Below are 26,376 nucleotides of genomic sequence, written 5' to 3' on the forward strand. Positions count from 1 at the left end.
GCCGCCGCACGAGAAAGGCCCCGGCAGCAGCGCCGGCCGGAAGGGGTGGGGCGCCTGGCTCGGTTTCCTGGCGACGCAGCGCTGCGAGCCGCGGCTCGTCGCGCGGTTTTCCTCCTTTCCTCCCGACGCGCGTGCGAGGCCGGCATGCCTTGGTTACTCTCAGCAACTAGGCGGGTTCCCGCTCTAGCCAGCTCCCGCGGCCTCTCAGGTTAGCCTCACCTCCCACTGTGTCCCCTCCAGGGTTTGCTCTCTGCGAAGCCTGAGGCGCCCCGGAGGGATCCAAGTTGGTCTCGGGCGGTCGCTGGTTCGGCGGACCCTTCTGCTGGGGCCTCCACTCCCTCGTTGCGCCCCTCTGGTTTCTTCTTTACTTGCTGCTCCTGGAAATGGGCCCTCTGTTCTCTCTCCCGCCGAGGTATCCGTTGAGGTATTCTGGGAAGCTGAAATGACTGCAGAGAGAAAAGTGTGGCCATCCCCTAGAGGTCTTCAAAGTTACTTGAACTCATAGAAGTTGTGTCAGTTACATTTGCTTAGGTGACAAAGTGTCTCATACCAAGTAGCTCTTGTTTCTGTTAGGTTAACCTAAAATTCAGTTTTCGTGTTTTCAAAGAGTTGACTTAAGAGCCTGGTCCAGAATGTGCAAGAAACATGTTTAGTAGGACAAATCCTTTGAGCAATTCCCCTGAGAAGTGTTATGTCTGAAAGCTCTGTTTGTAAAAACAGGATGGAGTCCAGAAATTTGGGAGCCCATTTTTTAGGGTGTACTGTATCACAAGCAGTTGATCTCATGAACATAAAACTTGCTCAGTGAAAGCTGAATCATCTACCTTGCAGGTGATCTGCCATTGGATATTTCACTTTTGGGGGCCGGTATGTGAACAGTGAGTGAACCAGAGCATATGGTACTTGACATCAAAGCTATGTCTTGGCATATGTTTCTTATGCTGGTGGTATACTTGAATTTATTGAAAATGGAATGGTAATTAAATTAAGGCAGATTACTGTAAAAAAGAAAGTAAAAGGTAATCATTGTCTAGTGCACAGATCTTGCTCTTCAGTTCTAATAGTTAAGCTGCAGAAAGCTGTCCCTGGAGTTGGTCACAGTCTAGCCAAGGTGATAGATAAGTGACACTATAGCGAAGAATAGTAATAGAGTCTTGGTTCAAATGACATGGGAGCTCAAGAAAGGCACTAATGGGCTGTAAATCGTATGTTATCCTGGGATTTTACTAAGTTTTAGAATTTGAAGACTCACTGACTTGAAGTGCTCATGGGAGTGGTTGAATAGATGTGCAATTAGTCTTTTTAAAAAACTGAATTTATTGGGGTGACATTAGTTAATAAAATTATATAGGTTTCAGGTGTACAATTCTATAATACATCTGTATGTCATATTGTGTGTTCACCAAGTCATAATTAGTCTTAATCACAGGGGCCACAACCTATGATTTGGAGCTGTAACCATCTTTTGCTTGTGACTTTTTTGTATTTAAGGCTTTGTGTAAAACCTGATTAATCAAGGTTTAGGACTAGATACTGTATTATACACACCAAGGTCTTTCAAAAAAATATTATGCGTCATTTTGCCTCAGTAGAATAAATAAATTTAACCACCTCTTACATTATCATTTTATTTATATACTATATACATAGGCTTTTTGAATAAATGAATGATCTACTTGGGTCTTCACAAGTCCAATAAATTAGGGCAGATATTTTACTGATGGAGAACGGAAACTAACACAGGATCACAAGTAGCAAGTCAGGAATTTTAGATGTATTGCCATCGAGTCCTTTTTCTGTTATACCACTAGTTCTTAACTCTGGCTTAGTAGAGTCCTTTTGGAACTTGTTATTGGGCCACAATGACTACTAATTCAATAACTTTTGAGTTAGTAGTCATTGTGGATGAATCTCCAGTTCCCTGGAGTTGCTTACAGTCTAGCCAAGGTGATAAACAGTAGATAAGTGACACTATAGCAAAGAATAGTAATAGAGTCTTGGCTCAAATGACATAGGAGCTCAAGAAAGGCACTAATGGGCTGTAAATCGTATGTTATCCTGGGATTTTACTAAGTTTTAGAATTTGAAGACTCACTGACTTGAAGTGCTCAGAAATAGAACTTTTACTGTCTGTGGTGCTCTTGGTTGCCCTTTTTTAGAAAGGTTGTGAGTAAATAGTATCAAGTACTATAGGAAGCTTTCTCATCTGTGAAAGTCATGCAGTTAAAAGCGTGACTTCAGTGCTAGCCAGCGTGGCTCAGTTGGTTGGAGTGTCCTGTACACTAGAAGGTCATGGGTTCGATTTCCGGTTGGGGCACATACCTAGGTTGCAGGATTGATCCCCAGTCAGGGTTTGTACAGGAGGCGGCTGATCGATGTTTCTCTCTCTCCCCCACCCCCTCTCCCTCCCTCTCCCTTCCTCTCTCACCAGAAAGCATGTCCTCTGGTGAGGATTAAAAAAGAAAAAGAGTGATTTCATTGGTTGGAATATGCAAATATTAACATGATCTAGTCATGTGAGAAAAAGCAAAGTAAAGCACTAATGGTGCATAAGTAAGTTGTATTTTAAAAGACTATATCATTTGCCCTGGCCCTTGTGGCTTAGTTGTTTGGGTGTCCTCTTGTGTGCCGAAAGGTTGGCACATGCCTGGGTTGCCCACTCGATCCCCAGTAGGGGGCACGCAATCCATGTTTCTCTCTTGAATTGATGTTTCTCTCTCTTCCTCTCCCTCTAAAAATCAATAAAAACATTTAAAAAAAATAAAATACCTAGGTTGTTATGATTTTATTTCCTGAAAATAAGCTTTAAGTGCTAATTGTTCCCTTTATCTCCTATAGAATAAATGACCTTTCCTCCCCACCCACCTACCAACTTAAAAATCTCACACTGCCTGGCTGGTGTGGCTCAGTGGTTGAACATCGGCCATGATCCAGGAGGTCATGGTTCAATTCCCAGTCAGGGCACATGCCCGGATTGTGGGCTCAATCCCCGGCAGGGGGCGTGCAGGAGGCAGCTGATCAATGACTCTCATCATTGACATTTCTCTCTCCCTCTCCCTTCCTCTCTCTGAAATCAATAAAGATATATTTTTTAAAAAGAATTTCACACTACTACAAGTCATTTAAAAATAGTAGATACAATTTTTTCTGGTTTCCAAATTTATTGTACTGCTAAATACCACTGAACTGTTTTTTGCCAAAGGTGATTGGGTTTTCATGCTGCTAGATTATTTGCTCCTATCTATTAGTTACATTAAAATTTACAGTAATTATATTTGTAAGAGCTAAAAGGTTAATATCAATGCATCTTATTGCTGAAAAAGGAAGAATTCAGTGACAAGGAACATGCAGGATACAAGTCAATGCAGGCATTTCTTTTCAGTTGCTTAATAAATTGGGTCATCTCAAATGTAGTCCATCAAAAACACCTGCAGCCCTATCTCAGATAATGGCAACTCCCTGCTTCCAGTAGCTAAGGCCAAAACCCTTGACTCTTACCTTATTCAGCATCTGGCCTGTTAGCGAATGTTTGGCCCTACTGTTAGAGTATGTCCAGAATTTGACGGCTCTTCAGTTCCACCACCCAGGACCAAGCTACTACAATCCCTGGCCTGGTTTGTAGCAGTAGCCTGATGTCTCCGCTTCTATCCCTGCCTACTTTGAGCCTGCTTTCAATGACAGCAGCCAGAGTGGGCCTGTATAAATATATCAGATTATGTCACTCTTCTGATCAAAGCCTTCAGTGGTTTCCTGTCCCACATATAGTAAAAAAGCCCATATTGTGATCAGCACTCCCTGCATGGTCTGACCTTTCTTACTTCATTTACTTTCTCAGTCATCTACCACTGATCTCCATGTTCCTCAAACAGCCTGCCTTAGGAATGTTCCACTTGCTATTCCTTCTGCCTGGAGTTCTCTCACCAGGTATCTACATGGCCAACTCCTTCACTTCCTTGAGATCTTGACTCAGATGTAACCATCCTTTTTCCTTGGCTACCTTAGCTAAAATATTAGCTCTTGCCCTGGCCACTATGGCTCAGTTGGTTGGGTGTCGTCCTCCGTACTGAAAGATGGCCAGTTCTATTTCTGATCAGGGCACATGTCAGGGTTGCTGGCTTGATTCCCGATAGGGGGCGTGCAGGAGGTAGCCAGTTGGTGTATGCTCTCACATCGATGTTTCTCTCTCTCTCCCTCTCCCTTTATCTCTCTCTCAAAAAAAAAGGTATTTAATTTTTTTTTCAGCTTTCATACTCCAAAACCTCTATCCCCTTCCCCTACTTAAGTTTTTTTCCTTAGCACCTATGACTCACATTATAATTACTTAATACTTGTTTATCGTTTCTCTCCAGTTTGTGAACTCTGTGACAGCTAAGGTTTTTGCTCTTTGTTCATTACTGTACCTCCGGTACCTAGAACACTATCTGACAAACAGTAGGTACTCTCGCTAATAAAATCAATAAAAAGAAATCTTTAAAAAATACTGTTAAATGAATAAAAGCAACAGGCTGAAAAGAAATATATTTTGAAAATTAAATAACTGAAGGAAGCTAAGAAGTAATCATGTTGATATTAAACTAGGTTAATTTGAAAGAAGCAAATGTATTCAAACATTGAGCTCAAACCACTTGCTCATTGTCCAGTATATCTGTAACTCATCTACCTTCTGTCATAACCCTCAATTAGAATGGCTAAAGGCGGTATTTTAGAGGAATGTATCTGTAGATCCTGTGTACATACTCAAAAGGAAAATAGAAAGTTTCCTGTCTGGAGTGATTCACTGATGGCCTATCACACGTGACATAGGCAGGTTGCTCTGAGGAATTCATGGTAAGTCTGGCTTTTTAAAAGTTACAGTAAAATACATATAAAATTTATCATGTTAATTGTTTTAAAATGTACAGTTGTGAAGCAGATTCCCAGAACTTCATCATCTTGCAAATCTGAAACTATACCAATTAACAACTCTTCTTTTCCCTCTCCCCCTGCTCCCTGGTAACCATGATTCTTCTTTCTGTTTCTATGAATTTGACTTTAGATACCTCATATAAGTAGAATCATAAGGTATTTGTCTTCCTATGACTGGCTTATTCACTTAGCATAATGCCTCAAAGTCTGTCCCACTGTAGCATATAACAGGATTTCCTCTCTCTTTGCAGCCAAATAATATTCCCTTCATGCCTGTATGTATAAATATTTTATGTATTCATTAATTGATTGACATTTGGGTTGGTTCCAACTCTTGGTTACTGTGAATGATAACTGCTGTGAATATGGGTATGCAAATATGAGTCTGGCTATTTTTAACTTAAAAGAAAATACTTTATACTTTAATTTATAATGTCTTTAAGTTCTGTGTCAAATGCTTTGCCTCTATTGGAAAAAGTTATTTCATGAGTAATTATATATTCTGAACCTGTATGTCTCAGTACGTTTTTAGTTCCTAATGCTATACATATTTCAGAAAGTTTGTAGTTTTCATTAAAAGAAAAATAATGAAATAGACCATAAACTATACTAAAAAACTGATATGTAAACATTTAGCTCCAAAACAAAAGTAAACTAATCTTTGCCACTTTACAAATTATTAACATCACTGTCACCACAAACACAACTTTTTCAGACATACCTAATCCAAACAACCACTGACCAGATGTCCACAACCTGCTAATCGTGTTAAAACATAGTCTTACTATATTAAACAAAAGTTACCTACAAAACTCTGACTAATCAAAACAAAGAGCCACATTCAGATGTTATATGAACATAATGTGTCTGAAGAGTCAATTTAATGATTCCTTTTGGTTGACTTCTTGTGCACCTCTTTATGCTTCTTTTTTTTCCTCTTACCACCTTCTTTGAGTCCTGCTGAGAAAACAGAGGGATCCCTGTTGCTGGTGACCGAAGGTGTATGTTGCTCATTTTCCACACAAGTATATTGAGGTGCATGTTTGGAGCTGTAGGACTTGGGTGAATAATTGTTGAATGATCGCCTTCTCCAGCTGCGTTCTTCTGCCAAGTCCTCTTCATCTGCCACACCGTTTACAAGGAACGGCTCCAACTCGCTGTCATCTTCAACTTCTCTTTCTTCATCATTCTCAATAATTCTGTTTGTATTGGTATTTCTGCCAATACCAGAATTAGCAGTTTTATGTGAAGTTGTAAAAGATACATGGTTGGCCATCCCACTGTCATCAAATGCTGGAGAAGAGAAAAAATGAATGCCCTCACAGCCCAGTGAACCATGTGGTGTATATCTTGTATCATATGAAGAAAATCTCTCGAACACTGGATATTCACTGGAGGTAGAGAAAAAGGATCTTGCACCTCTGTTTCTGCTTCCGTAGGAAGTTCTTGGACTATTTAAAAGGTCCTCAAGTGAGTCTTCAAAGAAAAGAAATAAAAATGAGTCCCTTTCACCAAAAATTTCTTTAAGGACATCATCTGGCTTATGGAATGTGAAGCCATACTCAAAAGAATCATCAATATTACTTCCACCCCCGCCATTTAATCCTTCTTTGCCATATTTATCATAAATGTCCCGTTTTTCATCGTTTGATAATACCTCGTATGCTTCAGCTACTTCTTTGAATTTTCTCTCAGCTTCTTCTTTATTTTCTGGATTTTTATCAGGGTGCCATTTAAGTGCTACTTTATGGTAAGCCTTTTTGATGTCCTCACATGAAGCATATCTCTGCACTCCTAGAACTTCATAGTAATCTACCATGTTTTAACAAATTGTTGGAAGAAGGTGCTGTGGTTGGGTAGTGAGAACGGTGATTTCCTCTCAGCTCAGGCTGTGCTGGTGGTGGTGGTAGAGTGACTGCAAATAGGCACATTTTACATTGAAGACAATGTTACTGTGGGCCACTGCTAGGAGATGATAGGGTACTAGATTGTGTGGCAAGCTGATGTCAGAGAGGGCTGCATTATGGTGTCATTCTGGGGTTGGGGTAGGGACTAGACCTTCCAAATGGAGCTAGTCCAGAGTCATTCCAGACCATCCTGAACCCCCTGGATGATTTACCCTATATTTCTTTGGAAGCCTCAATACCTCATAAATCAGTGGAACCTGTTGTTGATGGCCACAGCATGCCACTTGCATAATGTAACCTCTAGGTAACTGAGCCGTAATCACTTACTTCCCAGTGTTTCCATGTTTTGATTTGGAAAAATGAAGCCGTGAACTATGTGAAAAATGTATTCAAGCTATTGACATTTGTTCATTTCAGTCAAGATCCTTATTACAGTTCAGTGGGACATAAAAACAAACAAACTCAGTTACAATATAAAGGCATTGATGGGGGAGCACTGGATGCCAAGTAATCATATGAGAGACACCTACCCCAGAACTGGGGGGTCAGGGGAGTCTTTCTGGAGAAGTGGCCTGCTACACAAGCTTTCTGCATGCCAGTGGTGAGTCACTTGACATAGTATCTTTGCCCACTTAAAAGTTACTACTAAAAAACATAGTTAAAGATTTAAAATTGTGTACTTATGTATTCAATATATAATTACTGAATGCCTACTTTGTGCAAGGCACAGTTTTAGCCCCTGGTGATAACAGTATTGAACCAAAAAAAAATTCCATTTTTCATGGTATTTACACTATCGTGGAGTACAAAGAATAAATAAAAATAATTGGAGATAATGTGATAAGTGCTCAAAAAAAAAGTGTGATGGCAGACAGCTACCTTAGATTGGTTTTAGAAAGGCCCTGAAGCATTGACATTAGAGCTGAGACATAGGTGGCAAAGAGTCAGCCATGTGATGATCCAGTACAGTAGCTACTAGCCATGTGGATGGACATGTTGGTTTTTTCCACTTTTAAGCCATTATAAATAAAGCTAGCATTCATTTCTAGTGGGAACCCATGCGGTGGGGGTGGGGGGTGGAATTATGCATCTGATTTACATTTATAATGTGAAGAGAATCAATTGTATGTGGGGAAATTTGGATAGAAAGTCCAGTTAGAAGCGCACTCAACCAAAGTTGATTTCTTTGGGGGCAATTTAAATTATCAGTAGGCTAGACCTGAATTAAAAAGATGTAAATTCTATTCCTGGCTCACTTTATTGTCCTAGGAAATTCCCTATGATGATCTGTCTCTGTTTTTCCTCCGCTATATTTTGTTTTATTTTCCATCACATTTGTAAACACCTTGGTTATATGATAGTCTAATGAGATAGAAAATAATAGTGTGTGTTTCTAGACAGTCTTTCAAGACCGTTTGCCGGCTTTGAATATTTTTTTACTTTTTGTATACCAGTTAACTGGAAGTATTGCAAAACTCTTAAACTCAATTTCATTTCTCTACAGAGTATATGCTTACATGTATGTATGGTATAAATATAATTATGTTCGCCTATCATTGAAAATAAATAGCAATAATAATAATATTGAATATTATTTGAGTACCACTTTTGGGTCAGACCCTGTAGCAAGTGACTTACATGCAGTTTCTCATTTAACTGTCACAGCATTCCAGCCAAATAAATATTCTGTGTTCATATGAAACTGGAGGTTCTGAAAGATAAAGTGATTTGCCTAATGAAACCTAGCTCATTAGTGAAAAATCTGATATTTAAACTTGGGTCTGTCTGATTCCAATTCTGCTCTTTCCAACTCTATCTCATTTCTTGGACCAGGATTTAAGAATTTAGGTTCTAGACATTACACGAACGTGTATTGAGAGTCTATGATACAGAGAGGAGTTAGAAAATTCTGCTCTCCAGGAATTCATATACTTGAGGGGAAAAACATTGAGAAACTAATTTCAATAGAGTGTGAAAGTGTAACACAGGTAATATTCAATCCTAGGCTTTAGATACCACGTATGTGCTTGTGACACCTTAATTTACATATCTAATCTGTTATTTTTCTCCCTGAATTTAAGACTTTTTGACCTCTACAGTGGAATAGCCAATAATTATCTCAGTCTTTTCCTTTCATTTAATGGCACAACCCTCCACCCACTTGCAAAAAACCTGGAAATCGTCCTTAATTTCCCTTTTTTATGCCCTACATTTAATCAGAAGCCAAACTTGTTGGCTTTTTGACTTTGAAAAATACATCCCAAATCTAATCACTGGGGAAAATAAAGTCAAGTAACAAACGACCCCTGCCTTCCAAAAGTTTATAGTAAACTAGCAAACTAAATTAGCAGTTATGTGCAGTGTAATCGGTCTTAAAGTGGAGTTAAGCACAGGAGCATTGAGGAGGGGTATTTGCATCAGAAGCAGTAGAGCTGGGGAGTTTTAAGGTCAAGTTTCCGAGATTGTGATGTTGGAACTGACTTTTGAGAAGTTGGGTAACCAGAAGCAAGCAAAGGCCATTTTAGACCAAGAGAACTGGCTACTTGCCTGGCTGGTGGTTCAGGGGTTGAGCCCCGGGCCATGCTTCGGGAGGTCGCTGGTTCAATTCCCCATCAGGGCACATGCCCCGGTTGCAGGCTCAGTCCCCAGTAGGGGGCGTGTGGGAGGCAGCCGGTGGATGTTGAAGTTTCATCGATGTCCCTCCCTCCCTCTCCCTTCCTCTCTCTCTGAAATCAATGAAAACATTAAAAACGAGAGAGAACTGCGTACTTGAAGGCAAATGCTGCTATGATGCACTGATTAGCTGGGCTCTTCCCGTGGGTTAGGGTGGCTGCGATACTTTTTTGCGAATTAGGCTGGCTGCTGGAGTGGGCGGGGCCGGGCTGAGAAGGGAGCTAAGCTGGAGCCTGAAGCACATTCTGAGAGGAATAACCTACGCGTGTGCAGCAGCTGAAGTCACTAAGGGTCCAGAGGTGATTTCCGTACCCTAGGGCCCAGCACAGGCTCCGGCTGGCAGAGACCAAGGGCCCTATGAATACCGAGGTGGCACTAGTTTGCGTCTTGCTAAGGCGTGCCAAGGCTGGCAGACAAGCGCACGTAAGTACTGTTGGCGCCTCCTCGGCCCCTGGTCCCACTTCCTCCTCTCCGCTTCTCCTCAGGGTGCGGACCGTGCCGCCAGCGGACCTACGGCCTGCAGCGCAGCCCGCAGAGGACGCCCAGCCGGCCGCTGGGCCAGCCCAGCCCCGCCACGCACCCGCACCTCCTCCGGCCAGGTGAGCCTCGGCGCGGCCGGCCGCCGCCGCACCTGCAGCTGCTCCGCGGGGTCGCCGCCAGGGGCGCTGCATGCTCGCTCTGCTGCAGTGCTGACGTTGCCAGGGCAGCTGAGGAAATGATTTGTTTTATTTTATTTTAAATAACTTAAATTTAAACTTAAATAGCCACATGTGGCTTCTGGTACTCCGCTGACAGCACTATAAGCCTTACAATTCAGAATTATCAGTGAAAATTATGTCTGGGATTTTCTTTAAAAGTTCTATTACTTTCTAAGACTCAGTTTCTACAATTGTGTTCTAACTATTGATTCCTAGTGAACTGTGTTAAAGACATTTTAGAAAACATTTTGTGTTTTTTTTTTAAAAAAGGAACACGTCACGAATTTGTGTGTCATCCTTGAAAAAGTGTTTTTCTTGAAAGTGTTTAATACTCATTTCAAAATTTTGTTTAACAAAAATATTTCTATATATATGTTATATAAGGTTTCCAGGTCCGGTTGTCACAGCTTTGAGAGGTGGTAGCACTGGTAAAGATGATGCAAAAATTGATATTTATTTATTTCACTAATTTTTATACTTGATAAAAGTTTACCTCCCTAGTATTTTTTTCTGCTGTAAGACTCCAGTGTTGCTGCTAGATGTGTCCTCACTATCGCTCAAATTCATGCCTAAATGTTTTTGTTTTATTTTGTTTTATTAAAAAAAGCATAAGGGATGAACTGTGGTGAGTGAATATCATCCCAAAGAGTAGGTAGAGTGAAACCAAGTGATCTGTAGAAAAAGCAGCCAGGTTTTCAAGGGAAATTAACTGTTGCTTCTGCCATGAGAAGTTAAATCTGTTTTTTCTATGAAAGTGTAGATATTAATAATCTAAACTGCCTTTAGAAATATGTTACTCTCACTGTCTCCACTCAGTGAATGATATCAGTGTGTCTCAGTGAGGGCTTCCTTTTGCTGATTCTTCCCCAGACTGGAATTCCTGCTGGGCAGTTGGCTGAGACTCAGGAAATGCAGCTTACCACTGAAACACACAAGAAGTCAGAGTTTTTCAAAGCTGTAAGGTAAGCTTAATAGCAATCCAGCTGACATAAATTTAAGTGTTTCTCTACCCTATCAACCTACCTGTAGCTTCGATTTTCTTTTAAAAAGTAGAATTGATATTAAGTTTTCCCAGCTTTGAAAATTATTGATTTCTTGTGGTGAGCTACTTTTATAGGGTGAGCTGCATTTTCCAGGCCTTGAAACTAGTAATCATACTGTAAGAGTGATCACCTCTATATCTAGACTGTTTGCTATGTATGTTATATACATGTTAACGGTATAAAAAGTGAATGTAAAGTGTGTGTGTGTGTGTGTGTGTATACTCTGTATACTAATAAATTATTTTCTTAAAATAATTTTTTTTAAAGTGAAATTACTGTGTCAGTTCCTTCTGAATTTTGGGGAGCTAATTTCTCTTGGCCATACCTACCCAAGTTTCCTGAAGCAACAGTAACCTTGAAAATACTCAGTTGAATAACATGGGAGATAAAGGAATTCTGTTCTGGTTGCACTACTACTGTTTTAGATGGAAATAAAGAGTGAGATAGACTCCCCCAGGTAGTCCTAGTGACCTTTACAGTTTACAATTTTCTTAAAGAAATCTTAGCATTACAGACCATTTCTTCTTTTTTATGATACTGCCATCCATCCCTGTGCTAAGGACTGTGTCTCTAGAGACAGAAATATCAGTTCATCCTCTTGGATCATGAGTTATTACCTGGGGGGAAATAAAAGTGATCCAATGTAGGAAGGCAAGTGATTCTGAGCTATATACTATTAGGAGCTGTGGATCTACTTTTTATAATATCTGTACAAGACAGACACTTACATAGTTCCCTGACATTGCCACAGGAGTAATGCTGTCACTAGCAGAACAGCAAGGTGTTCTCCCACAAACACTGCAACTTCTCAGGGAATGGGAAGCATTCATGCCTAATGAAGCATTTGTTCCAAAAACCTGTATTTCTGACATTTTTACACTTCTAAGCAGGCTTAATTTTAGCATGTGAGATACAGTTTGGAGTGCTTTAAGAAAGGGCTATTCAAAAGTTGGGCTGTCAGAATATCTTGTCAGATATATCCAGAACCACTTTGTGGTTTTCCTCCAACTATAGCAGTCAACAGAGTCATTGGGAAGTAATCAGAATTACTGCCATGGGGCCCACAATGTGAGGGAATGCTTTTACCTCATCAAATATAATGGCTGCCCTGGCCAGTTTGGCTCAGTGGTTAGAGCGTTGGCCTGAGGACCAACAGGTCATGGGTTTAATTCCAGTCAGGGGCATGTATCTCAGTTGCAGACTCGATGCCCAGCCCTGGTTGGGGGTGTGCAGGAGGCAACAAGTCAATGTGTCTCTCTCACATCGATGTTTCTCTCTCTCTCTCCCTTCCACTCTCTCTGAAAACTAATGGAGAAAATATCCTCGGGTGAGGATTAAAATGGCTGCGATTATATTGTTATTATCAAGTATAGTATTTAAAATGATGAAAAGATTGGTTCTAGAGTGGGCTATAGATAATAATTCTCAAATCTTCTTCCCTTAAGAGTTTCACAATCAGCCTGGCCAGCATGGCTCAGCAGTTGAGCATTGACCTATGCTCCAGGAGGTCCGGGTTTGATTCCCTGTCAGGGCACATGCCCCAGTTTTGGGCTCGGTCCCCAGTCCCGGGCATGCAGGAGGCAGCTGATCGATGACTCATCATTGATGTTTCTATCTACCTCCCTTTCCCTTCCTCTTTCTGAAATTAATAAAGATATATTTTTTTTAAAAAAGTTTCACAGTTAGGTATCCATCTTTCAGTGATTGTTTATAGTTTTTTTAAAATTTTCATTTATTGATTTGAGAGAGAGAGGGAGAGAGAGAGAGGAAGGTGGGGGGAGGAGAAGCCATAGATTTTTGTTGTTCCGCTCATTTATGGACTCCCTGGTCTGTTGACCTTTGTATGTGCCCTGACCGGGAATCACAACTGCAACCTTTTGGTGTACAGGACAATGCTTAAACCAACTGAGCCACCCAGCCAGGACTTATTATCTCCATTTTAAAGATAAGGAAACCGAGGCACAGAGCAGATTGGTAGCTCTCCCCAAGTCAGTTGTTAAGCCAGGATTTCAACTCACAGCAATCTGACTCGGAGTCCACACTTAACCACAAAATTGTTTGTTTGTTTGTTTTCGGCACAGTATTTAACACCTGTGCCAAAGAATACTATCTGGAAATATTTTTAAAGTCTCTTTTGTAATATTTTTGATAAATTCAACTGAGAAATCTTGATATAAAAGTTTAGAGAGTGATATACTTTCTTTTAATGTGGTAAAATTTATATACAGTGAATTACACAGATCTTAAATATGCAATTCAGTGGGTTTTGACAAAGTTATACACCAATATAAAACACACCCAGTCAAGATATAGAACATCTTCACCCCAGAAAGTTTCCTCATGCCGCTCCAGTCAATCCCCACCTGCATTCTTAACCACTGCTTTGGTTTCTATCTCCATGGGTTGTTTCCCTGTTCTTAAATTTCATGTAAGTGAAATCATACAATACGTACCCTTTTTATGTGCTTGTTTTTTTCCAATATATGCAAATAAATCTATTTAGAGTATTTTTTTATTAGTTATTTGGTTATTTGATTTTTTCAGATAAGTCTGTGATGTATTTTATTACGGAAACATTTACTAGCTCTTTCTTTACACCCTTTCTCCAACTATCCAGTAGTAGATCAGTTTATGAACTACTTCCTTATATACAATAAAAACTGCCTAATATTAAACAGAATTATTTTCAAGAATGCTGCTTCAGAATCAGACCATGTTCAAATCCTAATCTAGTTAATTTCAGGAAATAATTAAAACACATACCTAGATTGTACCAAAGACCTGCATCTGTCTGCCCATTTTCAGTCTTCATAGTTTTCCTCTCTGGCCTTTCTACATGGCTCTTAAATACGAAGAATGTTTTTCTTATTCTCTTTCTAGGCCCAATCCTTAAATGTCCAGCGAGAGCTTTTCTTCCCGGCTGCAGAATCTCAGAATTGACTGTGAGGCTTTGCTGTTTACACAGTCCAGCTCGTGACAACTAGGCATTCGATTGCCTGAGTAAGCTTGTTAGAATGGCCCCTCAGCCCTTAATTGGTTCCACATGAGAGAATACTAACTTTGTTTCTTAATACTTTACAGTTTGACCAAGTTGCCAGAATGTCTATCAGACACAGTTTTCTCAGGTGAAATTCAGCGGAGGTTTTCTGTAATGGTTGGTTCTGTGATCAAAGGCCATAACAACTGCCAGGTTTACCTCTAGGGTTAAAGTTCATCACTTTATCATCTTTTTTCCCCCCCTTCTTGAAATGATAAGGGAAGGTGTATTTTTCCTTGGATAATTTTTCTGTCATGACCATAGTAATTTTTCTTTGTCACTTTGGTATTTCAGAAGCTTGAAAGCATTTAGTTAATGACCCACCCCATAGTGTTGATAATTAGGAAGTGTGGGAAAATGTAGCCAGTGTTTTAAATATTTCTCAAATATTCAATTTATGAAATTAGATCCAGCAAAGAGAGGAATGCTTTGAAGGGTAGGAAAGATGGTTTTCCAATCCTGCTTTGATTTATTTAATTTTAATTTTTTATTTACTGATTTGAGAGAGAGAGAAGAATGGAGAAAGAATGAGAAATGTCAGTTTGTTGCCCACTTGATGCATCATTGGTTGATTCTGGTATGTGCCCTCACCGGGGATCAAACCCACAACCTTGATGTATCAGGATGACATTCTAACCAACTGAACTACCCAGCCAGGGCTAATTATATCTCTTTTCAAAAATTACTTTCTAACTTATAAATGCATACTCTGCTGTTAATGAAAATGAGAGATAATATAGATTAATTAAGGTCATTAAAATTGTGAATTTTCTTGCCTTCCAAAATTAAAAGAAAAACACAAAATGCATTGATTTTTTTATTTAGTTTTATTACATGGACTTTATTACAAAGCAAAGCACAGAAAAAGGAGAAAATAAAAAAGTAAAAAAGAAATGCCAGATAGCCCACCAGTTAGAACCAGCCTCTGCTTCTATAAGAGTATTTACTGCTTGAGTCAGTTGGGAAATTTCCAGTGTTGGGTAACTGTGGCAGACTTAACATGAATCATTATCAGAGGGATAAATAGTTAAGCTGTTCTTTGGCTCTGGGACAAGGCTCAGTATTCTGCCCAAAAGCCCTAGGGGACTCTTAGCCAGCTCAATCCCAAAAGAAATGTGAGGTGAGCTCTTCCAGGCCCAGCTCTGTTGTTTTGCCTGATTCAAACTGGCCAATAAGGCCATCTCTTATTTCTCTCTTTTATTTCTTACCAACTTCATCAATAAAAACGTAAGTTTTTTATATTACAGATACATAAAAGTTAAATTAAAAATTAACACTTTCTTAGTGGAATGCAAACTACAGAATTTGCTGGAGAGGTAATCTATACATAGGAAAAACAAAAGTATTTTCATTCATTAAACAACTGAGTTGCATGAACTGAACATGAGTACTAAGAAAATTCAAAGGTCTTTGACCCAACAATTTCTTTCCTGGGACTATCCCATACAAATAAAAGCACCAGTATATAGGACTTAAAGTACCAGGATATAAGTACAAAGATTTTGGCCTTGCTGGTTTGCTCAGTGGTTAGATCATCAGCTTGTGGACTGAAGGGTCACGGGTGTGAGTCCATCCAAGGGCATGTACCTGGGTTGCAGGCTCAATCCCTGGCCCCAGTCGGGGGTGTGAGTGGGAGGCAACCAATCGGTGTCTGTGTGTGTGTGTGTGTGTGTGTGTGTGTCTTTCTCTCTCTCTCTCTCTCTCTCTCTCTCTCTCTCTCTCTCTCTCTCTCTCTCTCTCTCTCTGTCTTTCCCCCTTCCACTCTCTCTGAAAAGCAATGGAAAAAATATCCTCAGGTGAGATTAAAAATAAATAAGTACAAAGATGTTTATTATAGCAGCAAAAAACTGAAAACAATATGAGTGCCCACCTGTAAGGAAATGGCTCAGTAAGTTACGATGCATCACTCCAAGAAATATTATGAAGACATTAAGTAGAATGAATTGAAGCTGTGCCAGATGACTTGGTGGGAGGGATTTCCATGATTATTGTGTTAGAAAAGCAAGCTACAGAAAAGAGTGTATAGGACCCCATTTTTGTAAAACACTAGTATCCAAAACTATCCATAACTGCAGGTATATGGTATATGTGTGTATGATTTTATGAGTGTTAAGAAAACAGGAAAGCATGCATACAAGATGACAGACGTGGGTGTGGTGCTGATGGAGGAGGAAAGGGAGTGGAGTCAAGCAATGAAGGCAAAGGGAGGAAATGTTTAACTATTCAAAGAGTTTAGTATGATAGGATTATATTTATATGCAGCTATAGGTGTGACATGAAATAGTTAACTTTAAAAAAATTCAAAGGGACAAATCAATGTGATTTGGGCTAATCAGGAAAGCCTTTTAGATAAGTAGAGTCTAAAACCAAACATGTGTTGAGCCTAAGATCTTGGAGTGGAATTGCCTCTCAAATCAAATAAAAAATTTTAAAAACCTGTAGATTATTTAACAAATATTTATCAAATGCCCACTATATTCCAGTTGTTATTCTAGCTGTTGGGACTATAACATTGAACAAACAGACAAAAATCTATGTCCTCATGAAGCTTATGTTCTTTTGGGGAACATAATGTGACCTTCTCTTCACCTTATATATTGAAACTTAAGGGCCTGACAATGTCTTCTACTTAATAATGCTCAATAAGTATTTGATTGAATGACTATGCGAATGAACCAAAGAGCTGGAAGAGATCTAAAGACATCATGATCTCAGTTTTCAGGCAGAACTATGTTTAACTTTTTTTTTTCCCTTCAAATTTTTACAATAGAACAGAACTTTTAAACCCAGGTTATCTCCATAATTCTCCATGTGCCATGAAGAAATCTGGCATAAATTGAAGAAATGAGCTTGGGTGTCTTCATCTAATGTTAAACTACCTTACATACATTGGTACTATAGAAAAGCAAAGCATCACTGTTGTTTGTCATTTCCAGGGGAGGTGACTCCAGGACTATCCCAGGTGGAATATGCACTTCGCAGACACAAATTAATGTCTCTGATCCACAAGGAAGCACAAGGCCAGAGTGGGACAGATCAGACAGTGGTTTTGCTGTCCAACCCTACATACTACATGAGCAATGACATCCCCTATACTTTCCATCAAGACAACAATTTCCTGTACCTGTGTGGATTCCAAGAGCCCGATAGCATTCTGGTCCTTCAAAGCCTGCCTGGCAAGCAGTTACCAGCACACAAGGCCATGCTTTTTGTGCCTCGGAGAGACCCCAGTCGAGAACTTTGGGATGGCCCACGATCTGGCCCTGATGGAGCAATAGCTCTAACTGGTGTGGACGAAGCCTATACGCTGGATGAATTTCAACATCTAGCATCCAAACTGAAAGGTAACAAATGGGAACAGAAGTCAAATCATAGGCCAGATCGGGATTAAGACCTTCCTTGCCTGTTTAGACAAAATTCTTCGTGTCCTAAAGTGATTATCCATAGCAGTGTTTCCCTTAAGCACCAAGAAAGGAACATCAGGTTTTTTCCACAAGACTGGGCTACTTTAAAGACTTCATTTATTCATTTGCTAAATCTTATTAGATTATTCCTTCACATAAACTGTTAACTGTCCTAGTTTGAAATCATAGAGAGTGAATTTCCTTCTAAAGTAGAGGATGGGCATGGCCACTCTTCAAGATTACTGACCAGTCTCTTGACCTTTGACCCCTGCCTCTTACTGCTTTTGCCAACTCTTCAAAAGGAGGCAGTATTCTCAAAGAATGATCCGTGCATCACCAGCATCAGAATCACCTGGTGATGCATATTAGAATTACAAATGCATAGTAGATATTGGAAATGTAAAGTCTTAGGCCCCCACTCCATACCGACTAAATCGGAATCTACATTTGAATAAGATTCTTAGGTGATTTCTATTCACAGTTCATATCCTTCAAAATAGTCATTTTCTCTACATTCTGGTGAAATTATGATCATTCAGAATGTTTTGGGATTCCTTTTCTGGAACTTTGCAGAACTTATACTACCATATAAACTTTCCTTAGTGATTCTTGTAAATCTGTAGCTCTAGAAGCATTTTTAAAGTATCCAAAAGTCACTTAGAGCCAAATGTGTTAAATAAGATAGATGATCAAGTTGGAAAATACTAATTTTAGACAAAATAATGTAGGATTGTAAAAATTTTTTTTTAAAATTTTTTAAAATGTATCTTTATTGATTTTCAGAGAGAGGAAAGGAGAGGAAGAGAGAGAGAAACATCAGTGATGAGAGAGTCGTCATTGATTGGCTGCCTCCTACATGCCTCCAACTGGGGATCAAGCCCACAACCTGGGCATGTGCCCTGATTGGGAATCGAACCTCGGCCTCCTGGATCCTAGGTCCATGCTCAACCACTGAGCCACACCTGGCCAGGCTGTAAAATTTTAAAGATTTCTTTTTTTTTTTGAAAGAGAGAGAGAGGAAGGGAGAAAGAGAGGAACATCAGTGTGAGAGCGAAACACAGATCACTGCCTCCTGCACACCCCCTATAGGGTATTGAGCTGAAACCCAAGCATGTGCCCTAACCGAGAATTGAACTGGCAACCTTTTGGTGCATGGAACAACGCTCAGCCAACTGAGCCACACTGGCTGGGGCAAGGATTGTAAAATTTTAGTCTGATTTCTCTCGTGTGATTTATATATAACTTCTGAAGTCAGTTTCTAAAACAGAATTTCAAAATTGTTTCCAACCATCATGGAATTTACTGGACTTTTTTCCTACAAAGACTCCATGGAAAGAAAATATTTGCTTAAATATACCTGTTCTAATATGTTTGAATTCTGTAGAGATAATTACCCAGCTAAGCTAGTGGAACTTTCATAATCTTCGAAGTCTTCATGAACGTGGAGCACAGAATCATTTTTTAGCTTTTCTTTTTCTTGAACTAGTTGCTGGCTGTCATGTTCCAAATTACTTTGTCCCTTGCCCTGGCTGGTATGGCTTAGTTGGTTGAGCATTGTCCTGTACACTGAAAGGGTTTTGGTTCGATCCCCAGTAGGGGGCGTGCAGGAGGCTGCTGATTGATGTTTCCCTCTCACATCAATGTTTCTCTCTCTCTGTATCTCTCTCCCTCTCCCTCCCTCTCCTTTCTCTAAAAATCAATTAAAAATATTTTTAAAAAACAACAAAACATACAACCCTTCAGACGTAGTTTGGGAATGCTGTTCATTGGCTACTGTCAGGAAAAAAAAAAGGTATTGTAGAATTGTATACCTGAAATTTATATAATTATATTAACCAATGTCACCCCAATAAATTCAATTTAAGAAAATAAATAAGAAAAAATGAAAGGAAATGGAGACTTGGTGTAAGCGGAAATCATTTTCATAATGATTTTATATTTCAGGCCAGTTATAGGCCATTTCTTTGGGTCTCTATAGTTAAAAGGTGAACAGTACTTGTATGTAATGAGAATACATAGCAGAGACAAAGGAAAGCTTTCCTGGATAAGAGTGGATTAGCACATATTATCAACTGAGATGTTTCTATAGCCGTGAATAATTGCCCCTGAGAACATCCTTTCTCCAGTTCTGAGGGATGGAATGCTTTTAACCATAAAGTCATGGTGTAAATACATTTTTTTCTGTCCTTTCTGTTCAGTTATTCAGCAATGCCTCGAGCTCAATAGTGGTTCTTTAACAGTTAGTAAGTAATAAATAAAATCAAAGCTTGAATAAGGGTTTTTAGTTCCATCTGTGTAGTTCCAAAGTTTTGTATTGGGGCAGAAAAGCTGTCTCTGTGGTCTCAGAATATCTTGCCATTTTCAGGGAATGACCTTTCCATGATTTAGAATCAAACCCTTCAATTACTTCAGCCCTGACAGAGTTCAGGCTCAACCCTTTAAGAGTCACACTGCATGTTTTATAGTTTTGATTCCTGTTTAAGTCATTATGACAGTTGGTATTTGTTGTTGCTGCTGTTAGTTTTATTTTAAATTGATGTTTTGGCATCTCATTTTAAGCTGAGACAAATACACTGTGGTATGACTGGATGAGGCCCGCTCACGCACAGCTTCACTCGGACTACATGCAGCGCCTGACTGACGTCAAAACCAAGAGCAAGAACAAGGTGCGGGCTGTCCAGCAGCTGGTCCAGCGCCTCCGGCTCATCAAATCTCCTGCTGAAATTGAACGAATGCAGATTGCTGGGAAGCTGACGTCACAGGTGTGATTCCTACTGAAAAGGTTGTTTTCAAATGAAAAAAATCTAAGCTCTTAGGGTTCAGTGGGCACCTTAAGGTTGTGTACGTAATGTAGTAATTTCACGGCAGGTGAACATTTAGCTTCAACTTTGATGTTTAGTGAACACGTCTAGAGACTTGCTCAGTACCTTGCAAGGCAAAGTAAATCTGCCTTCTTGTATTTTCTACCCATGATCATAGTTGTTTCTCCTTGGAACAACATAAATTAATTTTTATTTCCTTCCCTTACAATAAATGCAATAATAGTGGCAGTTAAACAGTTCAGTGGTTAAAGAAGACTCATAGGACCCAATGTGACAATGCTTACAAATCCACAATTACAAGAAAAGGGTACAGCATTAAAGTAAGAATACCTGCCACAGCCAATGGTTGTCTCACAGCCAGCGGCCAGAGAAGCCAGGTGCAGGCTACTGTTGTCTTCCCTCAGTAAGAGCTGGGCAGGATGCATTTTCTCTCCTGGATCAGGAAACACAGATGTCTGCATGGAACACCTGGAAACCAGGGAGCCCAAAATGGAATCTCCGCTAGGGATTTTTCTGGTTTGGGTCATATTGGCAGATTCCTGCTATATAACAACAAAGCCCTTTGGAGTTCTCATGGAAACCAAGTGCAAACCATTAATTCTCACTGTTACCAATACTGACAAGCTTCAACAGACTCCTCTGAAACTCCTCTCAATACTGTTAATCAATGTTTCAGGCCTTGACCAGAATCAGTTCTATGCAGGAACTTGACCACAACCTCTCAAGCTAATTCCAGACCTACTGGAATTAACATCATAGCGTAATAGCACAAAAACATTTGAACGCTACTTTTCTGAGGTCTACCTATAGTCCTCCCAAAGTTAAACACTGTTTCCTGAACTATTCCCTCATCTGTTAGATTTTCCCTCATTTGGTGACCCTCCTCAGTAGGTGCTCCAGTTTGTCAGGGTCCTCCTTCAAGAACACTCTCCAGTGTTCTAGCCATGGAAAAGACGACTTACAACTAATTACAAATGTGAGAAGTGTATGTCTGTTTTCCTTCAAATGATTGATTTTTAAAATAAGGAACAGAAGAAGCCAAGAACAGATCTGTGGGATAGTGTTTAGGGCTCCAGAGAAGTTGGTATCAGATGTCTTTGCATAAGGTGTAAAATCAGTTATAAGTCCACCCAGGAGTATTCGCATCCGCAGTTCTATCACTTGTCCACACTGTTATCATAAGAGACTATTTTAAGTGTTGTGCCAAAATTTAAAAGTATTAAATCTGAGGAATTCTCTTTATCTACCAACCCAGTCAAGACATCGGGCAGGGAAATGGAGTTTGGCCTTATTTTTCTTCATGAACAACTGCTACCAGCGGTCATATTCTTTAAGGGTTCCCAATTCTGGTGTAGAATTTTCCCATAAGATTTTTGGATATTTGGGCAAAATAGTTTCCTTAAGAATAATTATGCTATATTTGTGTTTTTCAGTCCAAATGAAAGTTTCCCTTCTTTTGGGGCGTAAGCCTGTGTGATACGAATCAATTGGTTTCTCTTGCAGCCTGATTTGGTTTACAATAAGTAAAGGACCTTGCCGTTAGAGTTAAGTAACCTCTACAGAGGGGAGAGTTGGTAGACTATATGGGCAGAAGTAAACCCAGTGGGACTCAGACCTTGTCCAGCCAGATCTCTCCTGTGGCTGAACGTATATCCTGCCTCCTGGACATCTCCACCCGAATTTCCTGTAGTTCTCTAAACTTGTGCTTGGCCAGCTCTACCAGACCTGCCTCTTCTCCTGTATTCTTTTTCATGGTTAACAGTAGCAGCATTGACCTAGCTACCTTAGATAGAAATATGAAAGTTATCCAGATAATTGTCCTCCCCAACCCTTGTATCTAATTAACTAGTCCCCTAGGGAAGCAGAATAGTGTAGAAGACAGACAGACCTGGGTTAAATACCAAGCTGGGTTATTTTGGCCTGTGCCTAGCACAGTAGGACAGCTAGTGTCCCTTTGCTGTCTCCTTGCTTCTGCTATTGCCTGTGCCTGCAAATCTGACTGTCCTTCTTCTACTTAAAGTTCTTTGGTGGCTCCTTGTTGTTTTTAGGATTAAATTTCAAATGCTTATGCAGGGCCTTTCATGATCTGGCCCCTTCTGCCTTCCCTTCCAGCTCCATGTCTCATTCTTCCGCGTGTGCTTGACACTCTGGCCATACCGAACAGTCTCAAATGTCAGTCTCCCTGCTCTCCCATCACCCCCATGTGGACATGCACACCAGACCTTCATGAACGTATTCCTGCTTTTTCTCCGTAAGCTGTACAGTACCTACTCATGATGTATTCTGATTATGAGATGCACAGAGTGAAATGCAAAGAAAGCCCATTTTACATTTTTAAAGACCCAAAATACAAATGTTTAAATAACACCTAGTGCAGTAAGGTCAAGTGTTAATTGGGAGTATGGGCTACATTGTGACAAGACAACCCTAATAAGCGGCAGTCATAAGGTCTGCCCCTTGGTCTTTATAGGAAAGACATCCCACACATAGGATAGGTAGCATGTGAACCATGTACCATCATCTGTGAAGAAATGGACTCAGAGGAGGCACATTCATTACTAAAAGCAAGGAAGCAAGATCAGGCATTTGACCACCTAGAAAGCAAAAGGAACTTTTCTGTTCGGTTCAGTCTGCGTAGCAGTGTGAAGGGGCCATGACTGCAAAAATTCTCCGTGCTCTTCAGTAAAGGTTCAAAAGGAAATTAATAAAAAGACAAAGAAATCCCTGTTTTTAAGTGAAGGAGCCTCATTAGAACTACCATACTTTTTGTTTTATTTCATTTTAGCTTCATACTAAAAATGTAGTGCTAACAAGTTCTGTATCAATATTTGTGTGTGTGTGTGTGTGTGTGTGTATCCTTTAATTTTAATTTCTAATTCATTTAGCAGATATTTATAGCAGAGTACCTACTATGGTGCCAGGCCCTGCTCTGGGTTCTAAAGATACAGTGGTGAGCAAAACAGATCATCATCCTTGTGTCCTTGACCTCAGTCTGCATTCTAGGGGAGGCAAGACAGTGGACAAATGTGATAAAAAGTCAGCTGGAATTAAATGCTCTGAAGAAAAACGAAGCAGTAGAAGGGGAGAGTATGGTGGGAAGTACCCATTTCGATAGGGAGGCCAGGAAGGGCAGAACATCTGGGGAAAGATCAGGAAGAAAAGGGAGCAAGCCCTACAGATACATCCACTGCCGTCCCCCTGGCTTTTCCCCTGTTGGGCTTTATGGTGATGACATTACCTTGTATATTAGAAAACCTTATTCAGAAATTTCTTCACACATTCCATTCGCTCTTAGAATGTAACAAACTCAAGGGAAATTCCTTTCTAGTTACAGTATCATATAGTCATGTTCCTGTGCAGCTGATTTATTTTTATCCCACAGACATTAGAAATTATATGGCGACAGAGTTTTTCTTTTCACATTGGCTGCTAGAAAACTCAGAGGTAAATTTGTGGCCCATCTCTAGCAGTCATAGTAATTGTGAAGGTCATTATAGTGTGCCTTATTATTTTTTTGAGCTTCATCCCTTAAGCCTTGCTTTTCTTTAACTCTACCGTGAATTTATGCTATCTTGTATTTTATGTATCTGTAAGCTAATGAAAATCCTATTTGGAACAAGATACCATAGTGAATTATAAACAGGTACGTTTATAAAAATATAAACACACACACACATATAATGTGGTTATCATAGAGAATTAATTGCCACAGGACATTTGGCAATAACTAATTGTCACCAAGGAGTGCTACTGGTATCCTGCATTAAATAGGACAGCCCCCACAACAAAGAATTATCTAAGCCAAAATGCTGCTAGTGCTGAGCTTGGGAAACCCTACTGTAGACTGGACTGTGAATTCATAATTTACTGAAGTATTTTGTTACACGAATGACAAATGTGTTTCCATGTAGCTTATTCTAGCATACAATATATATTCTGACTGGGAAGGTTGGGTGCCCTCCTGATGCCACTGTAACTAGCTAGCTATTAATAATAGGAAAGGAACAAAGGGAAGGCCAGGCATTATAAGCATGTTCCCTACAAAACACTGGGGAAGGGGACCACACAGGGAAGATTAGAAGCATGCCCAGTGAAGTTGCGATGAGGGGGAAGGTGCTTGCCTGTCAGGCCCCCCTGGGAGCATAGGGCGTGGCCACTGCAAAGCACAGGAATTTGGGATATGTAATCCACTAAACAAAGAAGCTCTCTTGGTTTCTCTTGGCATGCCTGGCTCACGGCTCACGCTTGGCTTCCTGGCCTTCTCCCGTGTGGCCCACGGCCACGCGGACCCCCCCACGCAATGGACTAATGGGTGCCCGGTGCTGAACTGGACCCAGCTCCAACATGGCAGGGAAACTCTGGACACTGGCTTTGCTTCTAGCTTTACTGACCCCCTAACTACACGTCTTTTACAGCTGGTCTAAGGGAAATGAGACTTTGGAAACCCAGGGATGTAATTTCACGGTAATAAAGCTTTTTATTGTATCGCATCCTCTCGTGGGGGCCTCCAAGCAACGGGGAAAGACGAGGGACCTTTTTCTCCGATAACACGTCCACTGACTATGTCATCAGTCAATATTTCTGAAAGCAACACGTTCCCCTTCGGAAGTCTGTATTATCATGCCCCCAAAGTCACAACTCAGGTTCGCAAAGTTGAGGGGAAAGGTGCCCTTCCGTCTAACGGGTACTGTGGGCGTTTGCGTGAGCACGCCGTTCAGACGAGCCTGCGCCTCACGCTCCGCTCTCCCCGCAGGCCTTCGTGGAGACCATGTTTGCCAGCAAGGCGCCGGTGGAAGAGAGCTTCCTGTACGCGAAGGTGAGCGGGACGGCGGGGCGGGCGGGGGTGCCGCCGCTGGAGTCAGTGGAGAGGATTTGGTTCTTAAATGTCACTGGGAACTTACTAGCCGAGCCTAAAGTCCGCAGAGTTACAGGTAAGTGAGGAAAGGCGCCGAGTGGAACCACTGAAGGGCTTGCGCGAGCGTGACGGGGAGGCCCTACCGCCTCAGGACGCGGGAAGGAGCAGGAGGCTGAGCCGGGAGGGCGGCGGGCTCCGTCCTGGGAGTGAAGTTCCTAGGACTTACCACTTGCCTAGCGTCGCTTTTTAATTCTCCAGAGCGTGCAGGCTGGTAGCCGTTGGAAAGGCCGATACTAGTCAGAGCTCTTGTTAGAAATGCAGGCCACCTCCGGCGTTTATCTAAATGAGAATGAACTAACTTGACGTGACTGTCTCTTTCCTCAGCCTTGATCGTAGGTTTTCTGTGCCCACCTCTGGACTTGATTTGAAAATCCTGGGGAATGTAGAGTACTCGGAGGAAGGGAGCAGGCCTAATGACAGCACTGAGGGACCGACTGGGCCGAGGCTGAAGTCCCGGCAGCGCCGCAGGGTTCTGGCGGCGGCCGTTTCCGGGGCTGCCCGGGGCGCGCCCCCCGCGGAGGGGCTGCCGGGAGCCGGCGGGGCGCGGGACGGCCTCAGCCGGGCTCCCAGTGACGCTCTGCCGCTCTTTGCAGTTTGAATTCGAGTGCCGGGCGAGGGGCGCGGACATCCTGGCCTACCCGCCGGTGGTCGCGGGAGGCAGCCGGGCCAACACGCTGCACTACGTGAAGAACAACCAGCTCATCAAGGTGCCCGGGCCGGGGGAGGCGTCTGCGGGACGGAAGGGCTTTGTGGCCTCTCGGGTGCTTCTGCCGACGTTACCTCACTTGACCCTCACGTTAGCGCCAGGAGGCAGGCGCCGTTATTAAGATGCCTGTTCCGTAGGTGAGGGACGTAAACGCTGAAAAGTTAGGCGGCGGGGCGTGGGGGGCAGCGGGCCCCCAGGCCTCTGCTCGTCGCCTGCGTGAGGGAGTTTATCTGCTAGGTTTGCTCCCCAAGTGACTGTACACGGAA

General features: G+C 41.2%; 2 protein-coding genes across 3 annotated transcripts in view; one reads left to right on the forward strand and one right to left on the reverse strand.

Moving 5' to 3' along the window:
* Positions 1 to 44: 44 nt before the first annotated feature.
* Positions 45 to 26,376, forward strand: part of XPNPEP3 (X-prolyl aminopeptidase 3) — a 36,559-nt gene continuing 10,227 nt past the window's right edge. Inside the window, exons 1-6 of one of the 2 annotated variants that reach the window (XM_081129133.1) lie at positions 45 to 208; positions 9,971 to 10,084; positions 17,200 to 17,607; positions 20,227 to 20,429; positions 25,243 to 25,305; positions 25,998 to 26,111. In XM_081129133.1, coding sequence (XP_080985259.1) covers positions 145 to 208; positions 9,971 to 10,084; positions 17,200 to 17,607; positions 20,227 to 20,429; positions 25,243 to 25,305; positions 25,998 to 26,111 — 966 coding nt within the window. In that variant the 5' untranslated portion in view covers positions 45 to 144. Of the gene's footprint in view, positions 209 to 9,970; positions 10,085 to 11,055; positions 11,146 to 17,199; positions 17,608 to 20,226; positions 20,430 to 25,242; positions 25,306 to 25,997; positions 26,112 to 26,376 lie in introns of those variants that run through there. The other variant, XM_081129134.1, reaches the window with a different exon arrangement.
* On the reverse strand, positions 5,786 to 7,950 carry DNAJB7 (DnaJ heat shock protein family (Hsp40) member B7; the record flags this gene model as incomplete). Its single annotated transcript, XM_081129135.1, has 1 exon — positions 5,786 to 7,950. The coding sequence occupies exon 1, from the start codon at positions 6,722 to 6,724 to the stop codon at positions 5,786 to 5,788; it is 939 nt and encodes a 312-aa protein (XP_080985261.1). The 5' UTR covers positions 6,725 to 7,950.

The sequence above is a fragment of the Miniopterus schreibersii genome (genome assembly GCF_964146895.1).
Source record: "Miniopterus schreibersii genome assembly, chromosome: 2".
Classification (NCBI taxonomy): Eukaryota; Metazoa; Chordata; class Mammalia; order Chiroptera; family Miniopteridae; genus Miniopterus; species Miniopterus schreibersii.